The sequence below is a fragment of the Pseudoliparis swirei genome, chromosome 1 (assembly GCF_029220125.1).
Source record: "Pseudoliparis swirei isolate HS2019 ecotype Mariana Trench chromosome 1, NWPU_hadal_v1, whole genome shotgun sequence".
In the NCBI taxonomy this organism is placed as follows: Eukaryota; Metazoa; Chordata; class Actinopteri; order Perciformes; family Liparidae; genus Pseudoliparis; species Pseudoliparis swirei.
This window is the reverse complement of record NC_079388.1, coordinates 143,493-164,686: the sequence shown is the minus strand read 5'-3', so window position 1 is coordinate 164,686 and position 21,194 is coordinate 143,493. Positions and strand designations below refer to the sequence as shown.

At 45.2% G+C, this 21,194-nt stretch overlaps 1 protein-coding gene across 5 annotated transcripts in view; it reads left to right on the top strand.

The window, feature by feature from the left end:
* Positions 1-21,194, top strand: part of mgat1b (alpha-1,3-mannosyl-glycoprotein 2-beta-N-acetylglucosaminyltransferase b) — a 34,246-nt gene that overhangs the window by 8,115 nt on the left and 4,937 nt on the right. For 2 of the 5 annotated variants that reach the window (XM_056415815.1, XM_056415826.1), the window contains 2 exons: positions 511-1,759; positions 5,828-7,878. The exons of 1 other annotated variant lie outside the window; for it this stretch is intronic. In XM_056415815.1, coding sequence (XP_056271790.1) covers positions 890-1,759; positions 5,828-6,529 — 1,572 coding nt within the window. In that variant the 5' untranslated portion in view covers positions 511-889 and the 3' untranslated portion in view covers positions 6,530-7,878. Of the gene's footprint in view, positions 1-510; positions 1,760-5,827; positions 7,879-21,194 lie in introns of those variants that run through there. 2 more of the 5 variants (XM_056415837.1, XM_056415847.1) reach the window with 1 other exon arrangement.

Below are 21,194 nucleotides of genomic sequence, written 5' to 3'. Positions count from 1 at the left end.
ACAATAGATGTCATGTGACCAGATGAACAATAGATGTCATGTGACCAACACATTCAATGAGTATGACAGTGTTAGACTTCTATACAACCAGAGGAGTCGCCCCCTGGTGGTCAGGAGAGAGAATGCAATGAAGGCACTTTACTCTGCAGCGTGCTACCTGGTTTGAACTTTGGTAAATCGTCAACACTAATCAACTGCATTATTTTACTCTGTTCATGTACAAACAAGATACATTTTTTATTTGTGCTTCCTGTTTAATGACAAATACAGACCTGGAGTCAGTTCTGGAAACTTTTTTTAAATTGATATCGCTCAGGAAAAATGTAATAACATTGCCGTACTTTTGACTGCACACACATACATTAGAACGTAATGATAGTGTGGGTGTGGCTGACAGTGTGACTGGCTGTATTCACATAATGTTCCACAACTGTAGAGCGCATGTCTGAAAAGTGCTTCATTCAGGAGCTGCCTTCAGCGTGTTGATGTGTTCTGCTGTTCTGTTTTCAGGATGATGGCTGAAGGGTAATATCCAAGAAGTCACATTCCCTCAACCCAAAGTGACCCCACTTCCCCCTTTTTCACATTCATCTGCACTTTTGCACCCCCCCCCCCCGCCTGACTGCGTGTCCTATCTCAGCCCTTTTCCAAAAGGGATGTTAATGGAATGTGTGCATTCCACAGTAGGATCACGTGAATTCATTTTGAATTGGACAATTCTCCTCATGACGCCTGACCAAAAAACAGGATGACTCTCAAATTTGAAAAGATAACAATGTGATCGGATATCAACTTGTGGCCCATCTGAGAGCTCAGTCTGTAGGAGTCCATCTCTTGTTCCCTACCTGCAGCCTTTTCCACATCCCACCCCTTCACGTGTCAGTGGGCCATGGTTCGCAAGAAAGGTTCTCTTATACTATGCGGTGCTTTCCTGTTTGTTGCCTGGAATGCTTTGCTTCTACTTTATCTTTGGGGTCGTCCTCCCATCGGCCGCCTCGGGGAAGGTGTCGGAGCCGAACCGGGAGGAAAGGAAGAGTGGGGCGTGGACGGAGGGAAAGGAGACCCGGTCAACCTGGCCGCGGAGGTGATCCGGCTGGCCGAGGAGGTCGAGGTTCAACTCGAGACCCAGAAAGAGCTCCTCAAGCAGATCGAGAGTCACAGGGCCGCGTGGGCTCGGCAGAAAGACGTCGGGAAAAGAGATGCTGGCGATACAAAGGAAGTCAAGCGGCAGGTTGACCACCAGCCACTCCAGTCGGCACCCCCTCCAAAAGACGGTGAGGATGAACGGGACCATCCCCACGTCAAACGTACACAAACGGCTGTTTACACGGTAGCTCCTGAAGCTAAGCTGGGCCGGCGCCAGGCCGTCCACCTGAAGGACGACGTCGGGGAGAGCGACACACTGGCCGCTCCCGCTGCCGGCCCACAGGTCGTCATTCCCATTCTCGTCATTGCGTGTGACAGAGTGACGGTGAAACGGAGCCTTGACCGGCTGATACAGTACCGCCCCTCTCCGGCACTGCATCCCATCATTGTGAGCCAGGACTGCGGCCACGCCGAGACGGCCCGGGTGATCGGCTCATACGGAGATCAGGTGACGCACATCAGCCAACCGGACCTGTCGGACGTCAGGGTCCGACCGGAGCACAGGAAGTTCCAGGGCTACTACAAAATAGCCCGACATTACCACTGGGCGCTGAACCAGGTGTTCAACACGTTCTCCCAGTCGACTGTGGTCATAGTGGAAGACGACCTGGAGGTGAGTGCTCTCACACCGTACCACACATTGTCACTGTGCTCTTAGTGAAGCAGGAGGTCTGGAGGGGGTCCGGTGTGAGCCGGGCCAGGCAGCAGAACCAGATGAGAACGTTCAAGAGACAAGGGTTTCTGAGTCCTTGTTCTTTGGCTCCAGTACTGAATGTGATCAGAGATGGCTGTGGCGTAGTCCTTTGATGTCCATGCGATGCGCCGGGCTCTCAGCTAAAGGAACTAATACCAACAGCTGACAGTGAAGAGCCGGCTACGTCTTTATCTGAAGCTTCCACAATAGGAATCGTCTGTAGATGCTGAAGCTGCAGCTTTGGGCGGAGAGCTGCTGACGTGCTGGAGGTGTTCTGTTCATGTTGTTCATGTTCGCTGAAATGGATTAAGATGGTACAAAGTGTCTCCCTGTAGTGTCATGGATATATGTGAAGACGAGCCAATCGGAGCAGGAGAAAACAGAAGGGCTCATTCGTGTGTATCTGTGTATTCATGGCACTGACTAATAGATGTCCACCCAGGCCCACTACAGCACAATCAGGAGCTTTCTATGTATTTACATATACAAGGAATGTGTCATGGTGGGTGGTGCAACAATAAACCCATTGTGATAATTAAAAGTATAAATATAAGTATGAGGAAAAGAGCACAGGCGGGCAGGTTTCATAAAGGTATCAAGTGTAAGTGTTTAAGGTGACGAATTATGTGTAATTAAGTATGTTGAGTGCATTTAAATGAAGAGTTAAGTGATGTGCAGGGGGTGACCAGAAGGAAATGTCCTGGGGATGACAGTCAGTCAGTGGGGCCCCGGGCTCTGTTCATGAGGGTCAGTGGGGCCCCGGGCTCTGTTCATGAGGGTCAGTGGGGCCCCGGGCTCTGTTCATGAGGTCAGTGGGGCCCGGCTCTGTTCATGTGGGTCAGTGGTGGACCGGGCTCTGTTCATGAGGGTCAGTGGGGGACCGGGCTCTGTTCATGAGGGTCAGTGGGGGACCCGGGCTCTGTTCATGAGGGTCAGTGGGGCCCCGGGCTCTGTTCATGAGGGTCAGTGGGGCCCCGGGCTCTGTTCATGAGGGTCAGTGGGGCCCCGGGCTCTGTTCATGAGGGTCAGTGGGGACCGGGCTCTGTTCATGAGGATCAGTGGGGCCCCGGGCTCTGTTCATGAGGGTCAGTGGGGCCCGGGCTCTGTTCATGAGGGTCAGTGGGGCCCGGCTCTGTTCATGAGGTCAGTGGGGCCCGGCTCTGTTCATGAGGTCAGTAGGGCCCGGGCTCTGTTCATGAGGTCAGTGGGGCCCGGGCTCTGTTCATGAGGGTCAGTGGGGCCCAGGCTCTGGTCACGAGGGTCAGTGGGGCCCGGGCTCTGTACACGAGGCAGTGGGGCCCCGGGCTCTGTTCATGAGGTCAGTGGGGCCCCGGCTCTGTTCATGAGGGTCAGTGGGGCCCCGGGCTCTGTTCATGAGGGTCAGTGGGGCCCCGGGCTCTGTTCATGAGGGTCAGTGGGGCCCCGGGCTCTGTTCATGAGGGTCAGTGGGGCCCCGGGCTCTGTTCATGAGGGTTAGTGGGGGACCCGGGCTCTGTTCATGAGGCAGTGGGGCCCCGGGCTCTGTTCATGAGGGTTAGTGGGGGACCCGGGCTCTGTTCATGAGGCAGTGGGGCCACGGGCTCTGTTCATGAGGGTTAGTGGGGGACCCGGGCTCTGTTCATGAGGCAGTGGGGCCCCGGGCTCTGTTCATGAGGGTTAGTGGGGGACCCGGGCTCTGTTCATGAGGCAGTGGGGCCACGGGCTCTGTTCATGAGGGTTAGTGGGGGACCCGGGCTCTGTTCATGAGGCAGTGGGGCCCCGGGCTCTGTTCATGAGGGTTAGTGGGGGACCCGGGCTCTGTTCATGAGGCAGTGGGGCCCCGGGCTCTGTTCATGAGGGTCAGTGGGGCCCCGGGCTCTGTTGGTGTGGCGTGAGGTCTTGGTCCTGACCTCCTGTCTGGGGGGGTCAGCTGCGATCTTCCTTCCTCGCTCATTGCAGCCGCCATCTGGTCATTCACTTTGATGTCAGTCAGCGAGATGTCCAGCTGTGTTAAGACGCGTCAGGGGTTTTCCTGGGTCAAATGGGTCTTCGGTGCGCTCTGTGTTGCCATGTCACCGTAATTAGCAGACATCTATGTCTTGTTGTTTCCATAAATAATGGAGGCTATGCTTGAGGAAATCATTTAGCTTCCACTCTAGATTACAATAGATCGGCTAATCATCGAGTGTCTTCTTGATCAGACAAGAAGACACTCGATCTGTCTATCAACGCGATTACGATTGATCCAAACAGAACGAGGGTTCGACAGTACCTGAACATATTCGCGGACATGCATTGCACGAGTGATTGACGGCTCCAATAGAAGTTAGAGCGAGCACATAGAACTTTATATATATATTCTAATCAATGTATTTATTCCCAGGGGTTTTGCAATTTCCTTTTATTTTCTTCGTGCCTACACTATATATTATCATTCCATGTTAATAATACCAATGGAGGCTGCGTTTGAATCGTTAATCCAACTTTTGTCAGCATTTTGAGTGGAAATGTCATCTGCATGTGTCCAGGTGTGTTGGTCAGGTCGCTGGTGAGTGACCAGCAGCCGGCCGCTCTGTCCATTCACCTCACAGCATTGATCAGACAAGAAGACTCGCTTATCAACTCCATGACTATTGATCCAAACAGAACGAGGGTTCTGCTGGAGCCGACTGGAAACATACTAGTGAGAACATATTCGCTGACGTGATGAACACAGGTTGGTTTTTGTTTGTTTTTTCCATCGCAGACTTTTTTTTGCCTAAAGGTGCGTTCACACCAAAAGCAAAACTATTTTTTCGCGCGACTGAATCCCATGAAAAGTCAACGTACAGACGCGTGTGGCTACAATAGACGCGATATTTTCCTGGGCGGCGCGTTTGGGGCGACGCATTTTCAGCGGCGCAATGTCCGCCCCGAGTTGAAATATTTCAACTTTGAGGCGTCATCTCGCAACTCGGCCAATCAGCTCTTGAGTTCTCTCTCGTAGCTGGAAGCGGAAGTCTTCCAGACGGAACAGTAACTTCATCGGTGAAAGTGACCGAGCTGAGTGAGCCGGTGATGGCATGTATATGTATGTATATATATATATATACATACATATATATTAATGTCATGAACCCAACACGTGGGCGTTAGTGTGTGGGACGTCCACAACTAGTATAAAGCAGAACTAGTGGTGAGTTATTCTGGTGGATGAAGGAGATGATAACGGTCTCTACGGAGACGAGACACATAGATAAGCCCCGCCCCTCGCGGAGATAAGCCCCGCCCCTCACGGAGCATCTGACGCTCATGGCGTGAACACGGTGAACGGTCGAGCGAGTAAACTCACGCGTTTTGAGCGACGCGAAAAATAGTGTGGCTTTTGGTGTGAACGCACCTTTAGGCGCTCGGGAAAGCGGCTTCGGCGCGCGCCCACATGTTCTCTATGCATGGTCGTCCTGGCTTAGCATCAGGCTAACGGCCTCAGCAGCCTGACCAGCACACAGTGGTGTAGTCCAGGGTATACGGCGTATACCCACTTCTCAATCACCGCTGGTGCCCCGTCAACATCTCTCCTTTGCGCGAGTATACCCACTTCTCCAGGGACCACTACACCACTGCCAGCACACGGCATATCAGGGATGTGGAGCGGTGTGTGAAACAGGAAATGAAGATGAGATGAACGTTGCAGTGAGATTAAAGATATGAGAAACTCCTCAAACACAACGTCAAGTGTTAACTCTATAATAAGGTTGTAAAGTAAACCATATTATAGTGTACGGGTGCTGCTTTCTACTTCTCCAAAGCTGAACTTCTAGAACAACTCCAGTTCATCTGGTGTTCTGATAACAAGCTGGGAACATGCTGACATCCCCAAAGGGAAGGAAGCTCCCCCCCTGAACACTTTACAACCCGTGACCTGAAGGACCCGGTCCAGCGGCCCGCCTCGGCGCTCACAATGGACCCAGGTGTTCTGAAGGCTGTGGAAGAGGAGCTCACCGCTGTGCTTCTGTCTCCCTCCTCCAGGTGGCCCCGGACTTCTTTGAGTATTTCCGAGCCCTGTACCCCGTCCTGCGCGCCGACCCCTCCCTGTGGTGCGTGTCCGCGTGGAACGATAACGGCAGAGACGCCGTGGTGGACCCGTCCAAAGTGGGGCGGCTCTACAGAACCGACTTCTTCCCCGGCCTGGGCTGGATGCTGCTGAAGGACATGTGGGAGGAACTGCAGCCCAAATGGCCCTCTGCATTCTGGGACGACTGGATGCGCCAACCGGAGCAGCGCAAGGACCGCTCCTGCATCCGACCCGAGATCTCCCGGACGATCACCTTTGGCCGGAAAGGCGTCAGTTTGGGTCAATTCTTCGACCAGTACCTCCGCTACATTAAGCTCAACACTGAATTTGTGCCTTTTACCAAACAGGATTTGTCTTATTTGCTAAAAGAGAAGTACGATGAAAGGTTTATAAAAGAGATGTACAGTGCCCCGCTGGTGAAATTTGAGGATCTGCAACCAGGGGGCAGCTTACGAGGCCCTGGGCCGTACCGGGTGCAGTACTCGACCCGCGACGGCTTTAAAGTCTTTGCTCGGAATCTGGGCGTGATGGACGACTTGAAGTCTGGAGTTCCTCGTACAGGTTACAGGGGCGTCGTGGACTTCCTGTACCGGGGTCGAAGGGTCTTCTTGGCTCCACCAGAGGGCTGGAGCCACTATGACGTCAGCTGGAGCTGAGAGGCGGTCCAGACCACGACGGGGAGAGAGCCTCTCAGACGCATGAAGGGCCGAAGCAGCACCGACTGGGGGAGATCCAGAGTTGACCCGGCCTGTTACAGAATCCTGACTCCGGATCAGCCGGTTCAACTGCCACACACACACCTCACGAAGAGAATCCACCTGAAACAGCACTTTGAGCCTTCTTCAGGGCCCGATGCAAACCGAACGTCAGGCCACACGAGGGCTCATCTCGAGAACCCGTCTTCATCCAGCACGATGGCAGCTGTTGGAATTGATCCAACTCTTCAAGCCCGTGGACCAATGCGAGGCCTCCAGCGTTTTAGAGGGCGCATGAAGGCACCACGTCATTCACGATTAAAGACATTTCACCAGAACTTTAACCAATGAGATTGCAATTCGCTCTTTTTAAAGGAGTCCTTGAAGGAAACCAGCAAACCAAGTCAAAACCAACCTCATCCAGGGAGAAGGAAGAAGCAGAGGCCTCATCTGGAACAGCCCTGATCCAGGACCAAGGGCTCCATCTATTGAAGTGGAACAAACCATGTGGGCTCAGTCCCTCATGAGCAGGAGACGGTGTAGCTCCTCTTCACATGGCCGGTATTGTTCCTGGTCAAAGTTCGTCGTTATTTCACTAAGATGACCTTCCGTCAGCTGATTTAGGATCGGTAACACATTAATGAGCTGCTTTATTGACCGAGTGTGTGTCGGAGGAGGTTTGTCGTAGCTCTTCACAGGAAGGGGCGTCGCTTTGACCACAACTGTTCCTCTTTGGAAGCAGAGCAAAGAATGAGAGCAAAGTCGTCAACCTGAGTGAGTTCAGGACGTAGCAGACGTATCGGGGTGTGGGCGGATCAATAGTGTAATCACAGGTGCTGCTGGTCTGGGATCAGCTCATGAACACAGGAGGAGAGTCCTTCATGGTGGAGCTCCTGCTCAAGCTGGTCTTGGAAGGCCCGGTATTCTTTTGTTGGTCATGTCTGTATTTAATGTTTCTGGAGGTTGAAGATAATCCCCTTCCACTCCGAGGGGTTGAAGAAGAACACGGTGAACATGAAGAAGGAACTTTAATGCTAAGGTGAATTGTCTTGAACTTGACGTTCTAACAAGTTTGCCAAGCTGCAAATGAAGTGATGAGTGACATGTGACTGGTGACCCTGACATCCTGACACGGTGACATGACATGCAACCCATGTGTGGTCCTGTTGTGAAAGACCACGATGCTCCACACGCTGAAGAGGGTTACCGCTGTCCTGTAACGAGTCTGTGGTGACGTAGAACCACTGCCTGATGTGTTTAGAACTTTAATACGATATAAATAAAATCAACTATTTTGCTATTTGCCCACATGCTGAAGCAGTTCCTCTCATTCAGCTGTTCTGAACCAAGCCTCCTGCCACTGAGAAGAATATGAATATTAATGAGCTTCAGCCCTCTTCTCCGCACAACCTACACTCTAGGAAAGTCCACCGCCTGCTGCATCGCCGCCGGGCCTTCCTCCGGTTGGACACCGCGGGCCTCGGCCGGCCCGAAGGGCCTGTGGGTGGTTTGGTGTCATCGTGGTCTGGAAAAAGGTTCCAGAAACGTACTAAAGTACACATTATGATGCACTTACACACTTATCCATCTGATCATGACAGATCAAATAAGGTTTCCTCACACATTAAATTCCTAGTTTGAATTTCAAATATAGTCCAGCAGTAGGAGCTTGTGCTGAGTTCTAGGTCCTGAATGTTCTGTAGTTCATGTAAACTGATTGGAATATTAAAATGGTCATTTATTCACCAACTTCTGTTTGGAACTAGATGGGTAGTAATTCAGTTCAATTAATTGTGTATAGCCCATTCTCACAATAACAAATTTGCCTCAGAGGGCTTTACAATCTGTACATATAGACATCCCTGACCTTTGACCTCACATCGGATCAGGAACAACTCCCAAGAAATAGAAAAAACCCTTTCAGGATAAATAAGAGAAGAAAGCTTCAGGAGAGACCAGAGGAGGATCAATAGATGTCATGTGACTAGATGAACAATAGATGTCATGAGACCAGATGATCAATAGATGTCATGTGACCAGGTGAACAATAGATGTCATGTGACCAGATGAACAATAGATGTCATGTGACCAGATGAACAATAGATATCATGTGACCAGATGAACAATAGATGTCATGTGACCAGATGAACAATAGATGTCATGTGACCAGATGAACAATAGATGTCATGTGACCAGGTGAACAGTAGATGTCATGTGACCAGATGAACAATAGATGTCATGTGACCAGATGAACAATAGATGTCATGTGACCAGGTGAACAATAGATATCATGTGACCAGATGAACAATAGATGTCATGTGACCAGATGAACAATAGATGTCATGTGACCAGGTGAACAATAGATGTCATGTGACCAGATGAACAATAGATGTCATGTGACCAGATGAACAATAGATATCATGTGACCAGATGAACAATAGATGTCATGTGACCAGATGAACAATAGATATCATGTGACCAGAAGGAATCATCACAGAGTAACAACACATTCAATGAATATGACAGCCTGATAATAAGGAGTTGACCTAAGAGACTTATAGAGCAGCCTGATCATAAGGAGTTGACCTAAGAGACTTATAGAGCAGCCTGATAATAAGGAGTTGACCTAAGAGACTTATAGAGCAGCCTGATAATAAGGAGTTGACCTAAGAGACTTATAGAGCAGCCTGATAATAAGGAGTTGACCTAAGAGACTTATAGAGCAGCCTGATAATAAGGAGTTGACCTAAGAGACTTATAGAGCAGCCTGATAATAAGGAGTTGACCTAAGAGACTTATAGAGCAGCCTGATCATAAGGAGTTGACCTAAGAGACTTATAGAGCAGCCTGATAATAAGGAGTTGACCTAAGAGACTTATAGAGCAGCCTGATAATAAGGAGTTGACCTAAGAGACTTATAGAGCAGCCTGATCATAAGGAGTTGACCTAAGAGACTTATAGAGCAGCCTGATAATGGAGTTGACCTAAGAGACTTATAGAGCAGCCTGATAATAAGGAGTTGACCTAAGAGACTTATAGAGCAGCCTGATAATAAGGAGTTGACCTAAGAGACTTATAGAGCAGCCTGATAATAAGGAGTTGACCTCAGAGACTTATAGAGCAGCCTGATAAGGAGTTGACCTCAGAGACTTATAGAGCAGCCTGATAATAAGGAGTTGACCTCAGAGACTTATAGAGCAGCCTGATAATAAGGAGTTGACCTCAGAGACTTATAGAGCAGCCTGATCATAAGGAGTTGACCTCAGAGACTTATAGAGCAGCCTGATCATAAGGAGTTGACCTCAGAGACTTATAGAGCAGCCTGATAATAAGGAGTTGACCTCAGAGACTTATAGAGCAGCCTGATAATAAGGAGTTGACCTCAGAGACTTATAGAGCAGCCTGATCATAAGGAGTTGACCTAAGAGACTTATAGAGCAGCCTGATAATAAGGAGTTGATCTCAGAGACTTATAGAGCAGTCTGATAATGAGTTGACCTAAGAGACTTATAGAGCAGCCTGATCATAAGGAGTTGACCTAAGAGACTTATAGAGCAGCCTGATAATAAGGAGTTGACCTAAGAGACTTATAGAGCAGCCTGATCATAAGGAGTTGACCTAAGAGACTTATAGAGCAGCCTGATAATAAGGAGTTGACCTAAGAGACTTATAGAGCAGCCTGATCATAAGGAGTTGACCTAAGAGACTTATAGAGCAGCCTGATAATAAGGAGTTGACCTAAGAGACTTATAGAGCAGCCTGATCATAAGGAGTTGACTTAAGAGACGTATAGAGCAGCCTGATAAGGAGTTGACCTAAGAGACTTATAGAGCAGCCTGATAATAAGGAGTTGACCTAAGAGACTTATGGAGCAGCCTGATAATGAGTTGACCTAAGATACTTATAGAGCAGCCTGATCATAAGGAGTTGACCTAAGAGACTTATAGAGCAGCCTGATAATAAGGAGTTGACCTAAGAGACTTATAGAGCAGCCTGATAATAAGGAGTTGACCTATGAGACTTATAGAGCAGCCTGATAATAAGGAGTTGACCTAAGAGACTTATAGAGCAGCCTGATAATAAGGAGTTGACCTAAGAGACTTATAGAGCAGCCTGATAAGGAGTTGACCTAAGAGACTTATAGAGCAGCCTGATAAGGAGTTGACCTAAGAGACTTATAGAGCAGCCTGATAATAAGGAGTTGACCTAAGAGACTTATAGAGCAGCCTGATAATAAGGAGTTGACCTAAGAGACTTATAGAGCAGCCTGATAATAAGGAGTTGACTTAACACTTATAGAGCAGCCTGATCATAAGGAGTTGACCGAAGAGACTTATAGAGCAGCCTGATAATAAGCAGTTGACCTAAGAGACTTATAGAGCAGCCTGATAAAGGAGTTGACCTAAGCGACTTATAGAGCAGCCTGATAATAAGGAGTTGACCTAAGAGACTTATAGAGCAGCCTGATCATAAGGAGTTGACCTAAGAGACTTATAGAGCAGCCTGATCATAAGGAGTTGACCTAAGAGACTTATAGAGCAGCCTGATAATAAGGAGTTGACCTAAGAGACTTATAGAGCAGCCTGATAATAAGGAGTTGACCTAAGAGACTTATAGAGCAGCCTGATAATAAGGAGTTGACCTAAGAGACTTATAGAGCAGCCTGATCATAAGGAGTTGACCTAAGAGACTTATAGAGCAGCCTGATAATAAGGAGTTGACCTAAGAGACTTATAGAGCAGCCTGATCATAAGGAGTTGACCTAAGAGACTTATAGAGCAGCCTGATAATAAGGAGTTGACCTAAGAGACTTATAGAGCAGCCTGATCATAAGGAGTTGACCTCAGAGACTTATAGAGCAGCCTGATAAGGAGTTGACCTAAGAGACTTATAGAGCAGCCTGATCATAAGGAGTTGACCTCAGAGACTTATAGAGCAGCCTGATAAGGAGTTGACCAAAGAGACTTATAGAGCAGCCTGATAATAAGGAGTTGACCGTAGAGGCTTATAGAGCAGCCTGATAATAAGGAGTTGACCTAAGAGACTTATAGAGCAGCCTGATAATAAGGAGTTGACCAAAGAGACTTATAGAGCAGCCTGATAATAAGGAGTTGACCAAAGACTTATAGAGCAGCCTGATAATAAGGAGTTGACCGAAGACTTATAGAGCAGCCTGATAATAAGGAGTTGACCGAAGAGACTTATAGAGCAGCCTGATAATAAGGGTTGACCTAAGAGACTTATAGAGCAGCCTGATAATAAGAGTTGACCTAAGAGACTTATAGAGCAGCCTGATAATAGGAGTTGACCAAAGAGACTTATAGAGCAGCCTGATAATAAGGAGTTGACCAAAGAGACTTATAGAGCAGCCTGATAATAAGGAGTTGACCTAAGAGACTTATAGAGCAGCCTGATAAGGGTTGACCTAAGAGACTTATAGAGCAGCCTGATAATGGGGTTGACCTAAGACTTATAGAGCAGCCTGATCATGGGGTTGACCTAAGACTTAGAGCAGCCTGATAATAAGGAGTTGACCGAGTAGACTTATAGAGCAGCCTGATCATAAGGAGTTGACCTAAGAGACTTATAGAGCAGCCTGATAATGGGGTTGACGACTTATAGAGCAGCCTGATAATAAGGAGTTGACCTAAGAGACTTATAGAGCAGCCTGATAATAAGGAGTTGACCTAAGAGACTTATAGAGCAGCCTGATCATAAGGAGTTGACCTAAGAGACTTATAGAGCAGCCTGATAATAAGGAGTTGACCTAAGAGACTTATAGAGCAGCCTGATAATAAGGAGTTGACCTAAGAGACTTATAGAGCAGCCTGATAATAAGGAGTTGACCTAAGAGACTTATAGAGCAGCCTGATAATAAGGAGTTGACCAAAGAGACTTATAGAGCAGCCTGATAATAAGGAGTTGACCTAAGAGACTTATAGAGCAGCCTGATAATAAGGAGTTGACCTAAGAGACTTATAGAGCAGCCTGATAATAAGGAGTTGACCTAAGAGACTTATAGAGCAGCCTGATCATAAGGAGTTGACCTAAGAGACTTATAGAGCAGCCTGATAATAAGGAGTTGACCTAAGAGACTTATAGAGCAGCCTGATAATAAGGAGTTGACCTAAGAGACTTATAGAGCAGCCTGATAATAAGGGTTGACCTAGAGACTTATAGAGCAGCCTGATAATGGAGTTGACCTAAGAGACTTATAGAGCAGCCTGATAATGGAGTTGACCTAAGAGACTTATAGAGCAGCCTGATAATAAGGAGTTGACCTAAGAGACTTATAGAGCAGCCTGATAATAAGGAGTTGACCTAAGAGACTTATAGAGCAGCCTGATAATAAGGAGTTGACCTCAGAGACTTATAGAGCAGCCTGATAATAAGGAGTTGACCTAAGAGACTTATAGAGCAGCCTGATAATAAGGAGTTGACCTAAGAGACTTATAGAGCAGCCTGATAATAAGGAGTTGACCTAAGAGACTTATAGAGCAGCCTGATAATAAGGAGTTGACCTAAGAGACTTATAGAGCAGCCTGATAATAAGGAGTTGACCTAAGAGACTTATAGAGCAGCCTGATAATAAGGAGTTGACCTAAGAGACTTATAGAGCAGCCTGATAATAAGGAGTTGACCTAAGAGACTTATAGAGCAGCCTGATAATAAGGAGTTGACCTAAGAGACTTATAGAGCAGCCTGATAATAAGGAGTTGACCTAAGAGACTTATAGAGCAGCCTGATAATAAGGAGTTGACCTAAGAGACTTATAGAGCAGCCTGATAATAAGGAGTTGACCTAAGAGACTTATAGAGCAGCCTGATAATAAGGAGTTGACCTAAGAGACTTATAGAGCAGCCTGATAATAAGGAGTTGACCTAAGAGACTTATAGAGCAGCCTGATAATGGGGTTGACCTAAGAGACTTATAGAGCAGCCTGATAATAAGGAGTTGACCTAAGAGACTTATAGAGCAGCCTGATAATAAGGAGTTGACCTAAGAGACTTATAGAGCAGCCTGATAATAAGGAGTTGACCTAAGAGACTTATAGAGCAGCCTGATAATAAGGAGTTGACCTAAGAGACTTATAGAGCAGCCTGATAATAAGGAGTTGACCTAAGAGACTTATAGAGCAGCCTGATAATGGAGTTGACCTAGAGACTTATGGAGCAGCCTGATAATGGAGTTGACCTAAGAGACTTATAGAGCAGCCTGATAATAAGGAGTTGACCTAAGAGACTTATAGAGCAGCCTGATAATAAGGAGTTGACCTAAGAGACTTATAGAGCAGCCTGATAATAAGGAGTTGACGATAGAGACTTATAGAGCAGCCTGATAATAAGGAGTTGACCTAAGAGACTTATAGAGCAGCCTGATAATAAGGAGTTGACCTAAGAGACTTATAGAGCAGCCTGATAATAAGGAGTTGACTAAGAGACTTATAGAGCAGCCTGATAATGGGAGTTGACCTAAGAGACTTATAGAGCAGCCTGATCATAAGGAGTTGACCTAGAGACTTATAGAGCAGCCTGATAATAAGGAGTTGACCTAAGAGACTTATAGAGCAGCCTGATAATAAGGAGTTGACCTAAGAGACTTATAGAGCAGCCTGATAATAAGGAGTTGACCTAAGAGACTTATAGAGCAGCCTGATAATAAGGAGTTGACCTAAGAGACTTATAGAGCAGCCTGATAATGGGGTTGACCTAAGGACTTATAGAGCAGCCTGATAATAAGGAGTTGACTAGAGACTTATAGAGCAGCCTGATAATAAGGAGTTGACCTAAGAGACTTATAGAGCAGCCTGATAATAAGGAGTTGACCTAAGAGACTTATAGAGCAGCCTGATAATAAGGAGTTGACCTAAGAGACTTATAGAGCAGCCTGATCATAAGGAGTTGACCTAAGAGACTTATAGAGCAGCCTGATAATAAGGAGTTGACCTAAGAGACTTATAGAGCAGCCTGATAATAAGGAGTTGACCTAAGAGACTTATAGAGCAGCCTGATAATAAGGAGTTGACTTATAGAGCAGCCTGATAATAAGGAGTTGACTTAAGAGACTTATAGAGCAGCCTGATAATAAGGAGTTGACCTAAGAGACTTATAGAGCAGCCTGATAATAAGGAGTTGACCTAAGAGACTTATAGAGCAGCCTGATAATAAGGAGTTGACCTAAGAGACTTATAGAGCAGCCTGGTAAGGAGTTGACCTAAGAGACTTATAGAGCAGCCTGATAATAAGGAGTTGACCTAGAGACTTATAGAGCAGCCTGATAATAAGGAGTTGACCTAAGAGACTTATAGAGCAGCCTGATAATAAGGAGTTGACCTAAGAGACTTATAGAGCAGCCTGATAATAAGGAGTTGACCTAAGAGACTTATAGAGCAGCCTGATAAGGAGTTGACCTAAGAGACTTATAGAGCAGCCTGATAATAAGGAGTTGACCTAAGAGACTTATAGAGCAGCCTGATAAGGAGTTGACCTAAGAGACTTATAGAGCAGCCTGATAATAAGGAGTTGACCTAGAGACTTATAGAGCAGCCTGATAATAAGGAGTTGACCTAAGAGACTTATGGAGCAGCCTGATAATAAGGAGTTGAAGAGATACTTATAGAGCAGCCTGATAATAAGGAGTTGACTTAAGAGACTTATAGAGCAGCCTGATAATAAGGAGTTGACCTAAGAGACGTATAGAGCAGACTGATAATAAGGAGTTGACAAGAGACTTATAGAGCAGCCTGATAATAAGGAGTTGACCTAAGAGACATATAGAGCAGCCTGATAATAAGGAGTTGACTATAGAGACTTATAGAGTATAGAACATCCTGCTAATAAGGAGTTGACCTAAGAGACTTATAGAGCAGCCTGATCATAAGGAGTTGATCTCAGAGACTTATAGAGCAGCCTGATCATAAGGAGTTGACTTAGAGACTTATAGAGCAGCCTGATCATAAGGAGTTGACCTAAGAGACTTATAGAGCAGCCTGATAATAAGGAGTTGACCTAAGAGACTTATAGAGCAGCCTGATAATAAGGAGTTGACCTAAGAGACTTATAGAGCAGCCTGATAATAAGGAGTTGACCTAAGAGACTTATAGAGCAGCCTGATAATAAGGAGTTGACCTAAGAGACTTATAGAGCAGCCTGATAATAAGGAGTTGACCTAAGAGACTTATAGAGCAGCCTGATAATAAGGAGTTGACCTAAGAGACTTATAGAGCAGCCTGATAATAAGGAGTTGACCTAAGAGACTTATAGAGCAGCCTGATAATAAGGAGTTGACCTAAGAGACTTATAGAGCAGCCTGATAATAAGGAGTTGACCTAAGAGACTTATAGAGCAGCCTGATAATAAGGAGTTGACCTAAGAGACTTATAGAGCAGCCTGATAATAAGGAGTTGACCTAAGAGACTTATAGAGCAGCCTGATAATAAGGAGTTGACCTAAGAGACTTATAGAGCAGCCTGATAATAAGGAGTTGACCTAAGAGACTTATAGAGCAGCCTGATAATAAGGAGTTGACCTAAGAGACTTATAGAGCAGCCTGATAATAAGGAGTTGACCTAAGAGACTTATAGAGCAGCCTGATAATAAGGAGTTGACCTAAGAGACTTATAGAGCAGCCTGATAATAAGGAGTTGACCTAAGAGACTTATAGAGCAGCCTGATAATAAGGAGTTGACCTAAGAGACTTATAGAGCAGCCTGATAATAAGGAGTTGACCTAAGAGACTTATAGAGCAGCCTGATAATAAGGAGTTGACCTAAGAGACTTATAGAGCAGCCTGATAATAAGGAGTTGACCTAAGAGACTTATAGAGCAGCCTGATAATAAGGAGTTGACCTAAGAGACTTATAGAGCAGCCTGATAATAAGGAGTTGACCTAAGAGACTTATAGAGCAGCCTGATAATAAGGAGTTGACCTAAGAGACTTATAGAGCAGCCTGATAATAAGGAGTTGACTTAGAGACTTATAGAGCAGCCTGATAATAAGGAGTTGACCTAAGAGACTTATAGAGCAGCCTGATAATAAGGAGTTGACCTAAGAGACTTATAGAGCAGCCTGATAATAAGGAGTTGACCTAAGAGACTTATAGAGCAGCCTGATCATAAGGAGTTGACCTAAGAGACTTATAGAGCAGCCTGATAATAAGGAGTTGACCTAAGAGACTTATAGAGCAGCCTGATAATAAGGAGTTGACCTAAGAGACTTATAGAGCAGCCTGATAATAAGGAGTTGACCGTAGAGGCTTATAGAGCAGCCTGATAATAAGTTGACCTAAGAGACTTATAGAGCAGCCTGATAAGGAGTTGACCTAAGAGACTTATAGAGCAGCCTGATAATAAGGAGTTGACCTAAGAGACTTATAGAGCAGCCTGATAATAAGGAGTTGACCTAAGAGACTTATAGAGCAGCCTGATCATGAGTTGACCTAAGAGACTTATAGAGCAGCCTGATAATAAGGAGTTGACCTAAGAGACTTATAGAGCAGCCTGATAATAAGGAGTTGACCTAAGAGACTTATAGAGCAGCCTGATCATAAGGAGTTGACAATAGAGACTTATAGAGCAGCCTGATAATAAGGAGTTGACCGAAGAGACTTATAGAGCAGCCTGATAAGGAGTTGACTTATAGAGCAGCATTATAATGAGTTGACTTAAGCGACTTATAGAGCAGCCTGATCATAAGGAGTTGACCTAAGAGACTTATAGAGCAGCCTGATAATAAGGAGTTGACCTAAGAGACTTATAGAGCAGCCTGATAATAAGGAGTTGACCTAAGAGACTTATAGAGCAGCCTGATAATAAGGAGTTGACCTAAGGGACTTATAGAGCAGCCTGATAATAAGGAGTTGACCTAAGAGACTTATAGAGCAGCCTGATAATAAGGAGTTGACCTAAGAGACTTATAGAGCAGCCTGATAATAAGGAGTTGACCTAAGAGACTTATAGAGCAGCCTGATAATAAGGAGTTGACCTAAGAGACTTATAGAGCAGCCTGATAATAAGGAGTTGACCTAAGAGACTTATAGAGCAGCCTGATAATAAGTTGACCTAAGAGACTTATAGAGCAGCCTGATAATAAGGAGTTGACCTAAGAGACTTATAGAGCAGCCTGATAATAAGGAGTTGACCTAAGAGACTTATAGAGCAGCCTGATAATAAGGAGTTGACCTAAGAGACTTATAGAGCAGCCTGATCATAAGGAGTTGACCTAAGAGACTTATAGAGCAGCCTGATAATAAGGAGTTGACCTAAGAGACTTATAGAGCAGCCTGATAATAAGGAGTTGACCTAAGAGACTTATAGAGCAGCCTGATAATAAGGAGTTGACCTAAGAGACTTATAGAGCAGCCTGATAATAAGGAGTTGACCTAAGAGACTTATAGAGCAGCCTGATAATAAGGAGTTGACCTAAGAGACTTATAGAGCAGCCTGATAATAAGGAGTTGACTTAGAGACTTATAGAGCAGCCTGATAATAAGGAGTTGACCTAAGAGACTTATAGAGCAGCCTGATAATAAGGAGTTGACCTAAGAGACTTATAGAGCAGCCTGATAATAAGGAGTTGACCTAAGAGACTTATGGAGCAGCCTGATATTAAGGAGTTGACCTAAGAGACTTATAGAGCAGCCTGATCATAAGGAGTTGACTTGAGAGACTTATAGAGCAGCCTGATAACAAGGAGTTGACCTAAGAGACTTATAGAGCAGCCTGATAATAAGGAGTTGACCTAAGAGACTTATAGAGCAGCCTGATAATAAGGAGTTGACCTAAGAGACTTATAGAGCAGCCTGATAATAAGGAGTTGACTTAAGACTTATAGAGCAGCCTGATAAGGAGTTTACTTAAGAGACTTATAGAGCAACCTGATAATAAGGAGTTGACCTAAGAGACTTATAGAGCAGCCTGATAAGGAGTTGACCTAAGAGACTTATAGAGCAGCCTGATAATAAGGAGTTGACCTAAGAGACTTATAGAGCAGCCTGATAATAAGGAGTTGACTTAGAGACTTATAGAGCAGCCTGATAATAAGGAGTTGACTTACGAGACTTATAGAGCAGCCTGATAATAAGGAGTTGACTTAAGAGACATATAGAGTAGCCTGATAATAGGGAGTTGACCTAAGAGACTTATAGAGCAGCCTGATAATAAGGAGTTGACCTAAGAGACTTATAGAGCAGCCTGATAATAAGGAGTTGACCTAAGAGACTTATAGAGCAGCCTGATAATAAGGAGTTGACCTAAGAGACTTATAGAGCAGCCTGATAATAAGGAGTTGACCTAAGAGACTTATAGAGCAGCCTGATAATAAGGAGTTGACCTAAGAGACTTATAGAGCAGCCTGATAATAAGGAGTTGACCTAAGAGACTTATAGAGCAGCCTGATAATAAGGAGTTGACCTAAGAGACTTATAGAGCAGCCTGATAATAAGGAGTTGACCTAAGAGACTTATAGAGCAGCCTGATAATGAGTTGACCTAAGAGACTTATAGAGCAGCCTGATCATAAGGAGTTGACCTAAGAGACTTATAGAGCAGCCTGATAATAAGGAGTTGACTTAGAGACTTATAGAGCAGCCTGATAATAAGGAGTTGACCTAAGAGACTTATAGAGCAGCCTGATAATAGGGAGTTGACCTAAGAGACTTATAGAGCAGCCTGATCATAAGGAGTTGACCTAAGAGACTTATAGAGCAGCCTGATAATAAGGAGTTGACCTAAGAGACTTATAGAGCAGCCTGATAATAAGGAGTTGACCTAAGAGACTTATAGAGCAGCCTGATAATAAGGAGTTGACCTAAGAGACTTATAGAGCAGCCTGATAATGGGGTTGACCTAAGAGACTTATAGAGCAGCCTGATAATAAGGAGTTGACCTAAGAGACTTATAGAGCAGCCTGATAATGGGAGTTGACCTAGAGACTTATAGAGCAGCCTGATAATAAGGAGTTGACCTAAGAGACTTATAGAGCAGCCTGATAATAAGGAGTTGACCTAGAGACTTATAGAGCAGCCTGATAATGGGGTTGACTTAAGAGACGTATAGAGCAGCCTGATAACAAGGAGTTGTAACTAGAGACTTATAGAGCAGCCTGATAATAAGGAGTTGACCTAAGAGACTTATAGAGCAGCCTGATAATAAGGAGTTGACCTAAGAGACTTATAGAGCAGCCTGATAATAAGGAGTTGACCTAAGAGACTTATAGAGCAGCCTGATAATAAGGAGTTGACCTAGAGACTTATAGAGCAGCCTGATCATAAGGAGTTGACTATAGACTTATAGAGCAGCCTGATAATAAGGAGTTGACCTAAGAGACTTATAGAGCAGCCTGATAATAAGGAGTTGACCTAAGAGACTTATAGAGCAGCCTGATAATAAGGAGTTGACTATAGAGACTTATAGAGCAACCTGATAATAAGGGTTTGACCTAAGAGACTTATAGAGCAGCCTGATCATAAGGAGTTGACTTAAGAGACTTATAGAGCAGCCTGGTCAAAAGGGGTTGACCTAAAAGACTTATAGAGCAGCCTGATAATGCGGATTGACTTAAGAGACTTATAGAGCAGCCTGATAATAAGGAGTTGACCTAAGAGACTTATAGAGCAGCCTGATCATAAGGAGTTGACCTAAGAGACTTATCGAGCAGCCTGATAATAAGGAGTTGACTGAAGAGACTTATAGAGCAGCCTGATCATAAGGAGTTGACCTAAGAGACTTATAGAGCAGCCTGATAATAAGGAGTTGACCTAAGAGACTTATAGAGCAGCCTGATAATAAGGAGTTGACCTAAGAGACTTATAGAGCAGCCTGATAATAAGGAGTTGACCTAAGAGACTTATAGAGCAGCCTGATAATAAGGAGTTGACCTAAGAGACTTATAGAGCAGCCTGATCATAAGGAGTTGACCTAAGAGACTTATAGAGCAGCCTGATAATAAGGAGTTGACCTAAGAGACTTATAGAGCAGCCTGATCATAAGGAGTTGACCTAAGAGACTTATAGAGCAGCCTGATAATAAGGTTGACCTAAGAGACTTATAGAGCAGCCTGATCATAAGGAGTTGACCTAAGAGACTTATAGAGCAGCCTGATAATAAGGAGTTGACCTAAGAGACTTATAGAGCAGCCTGATAATAAGGAGTTGACCGAAGAGACTTATAGAGCAGCCTGATAATAAGCAGTTGACCTAAGAGACTTATAGAGCAGCCTGATAAAGGAGTTGACCTAAGCGACTTATAGAGCAGCCTGATAATAAGGAGTTGACCTAAGAGACTTATAGAGCAGCCTGATAAAGGAGTTGACCTAAGCGACTTATAGAGCAGACTGATAATAAGGGGTTGACCTAAGAGACTTATAGAGCAGCCTGATCATAAGGAGTTGACCTAAGAGACTTATAGAGCAGCCTGATCATAAGGAGTTGACCTAAGAGACTTATAGAGCAGCCTGATAATAAGGAGTTGACCTAAGAGACTTATAGAGCAGCCTGATCATAAGGAGTTGACCTAAGAGACTTATAGAGCAGCCTGATAATAAGGAGTTGACCTAAGAGACTTATAGAGCAGCCTGATAATAAGGAGTTGACCTAAGAGACTTATAGAGCAGCCTGATAATAAGGAGTT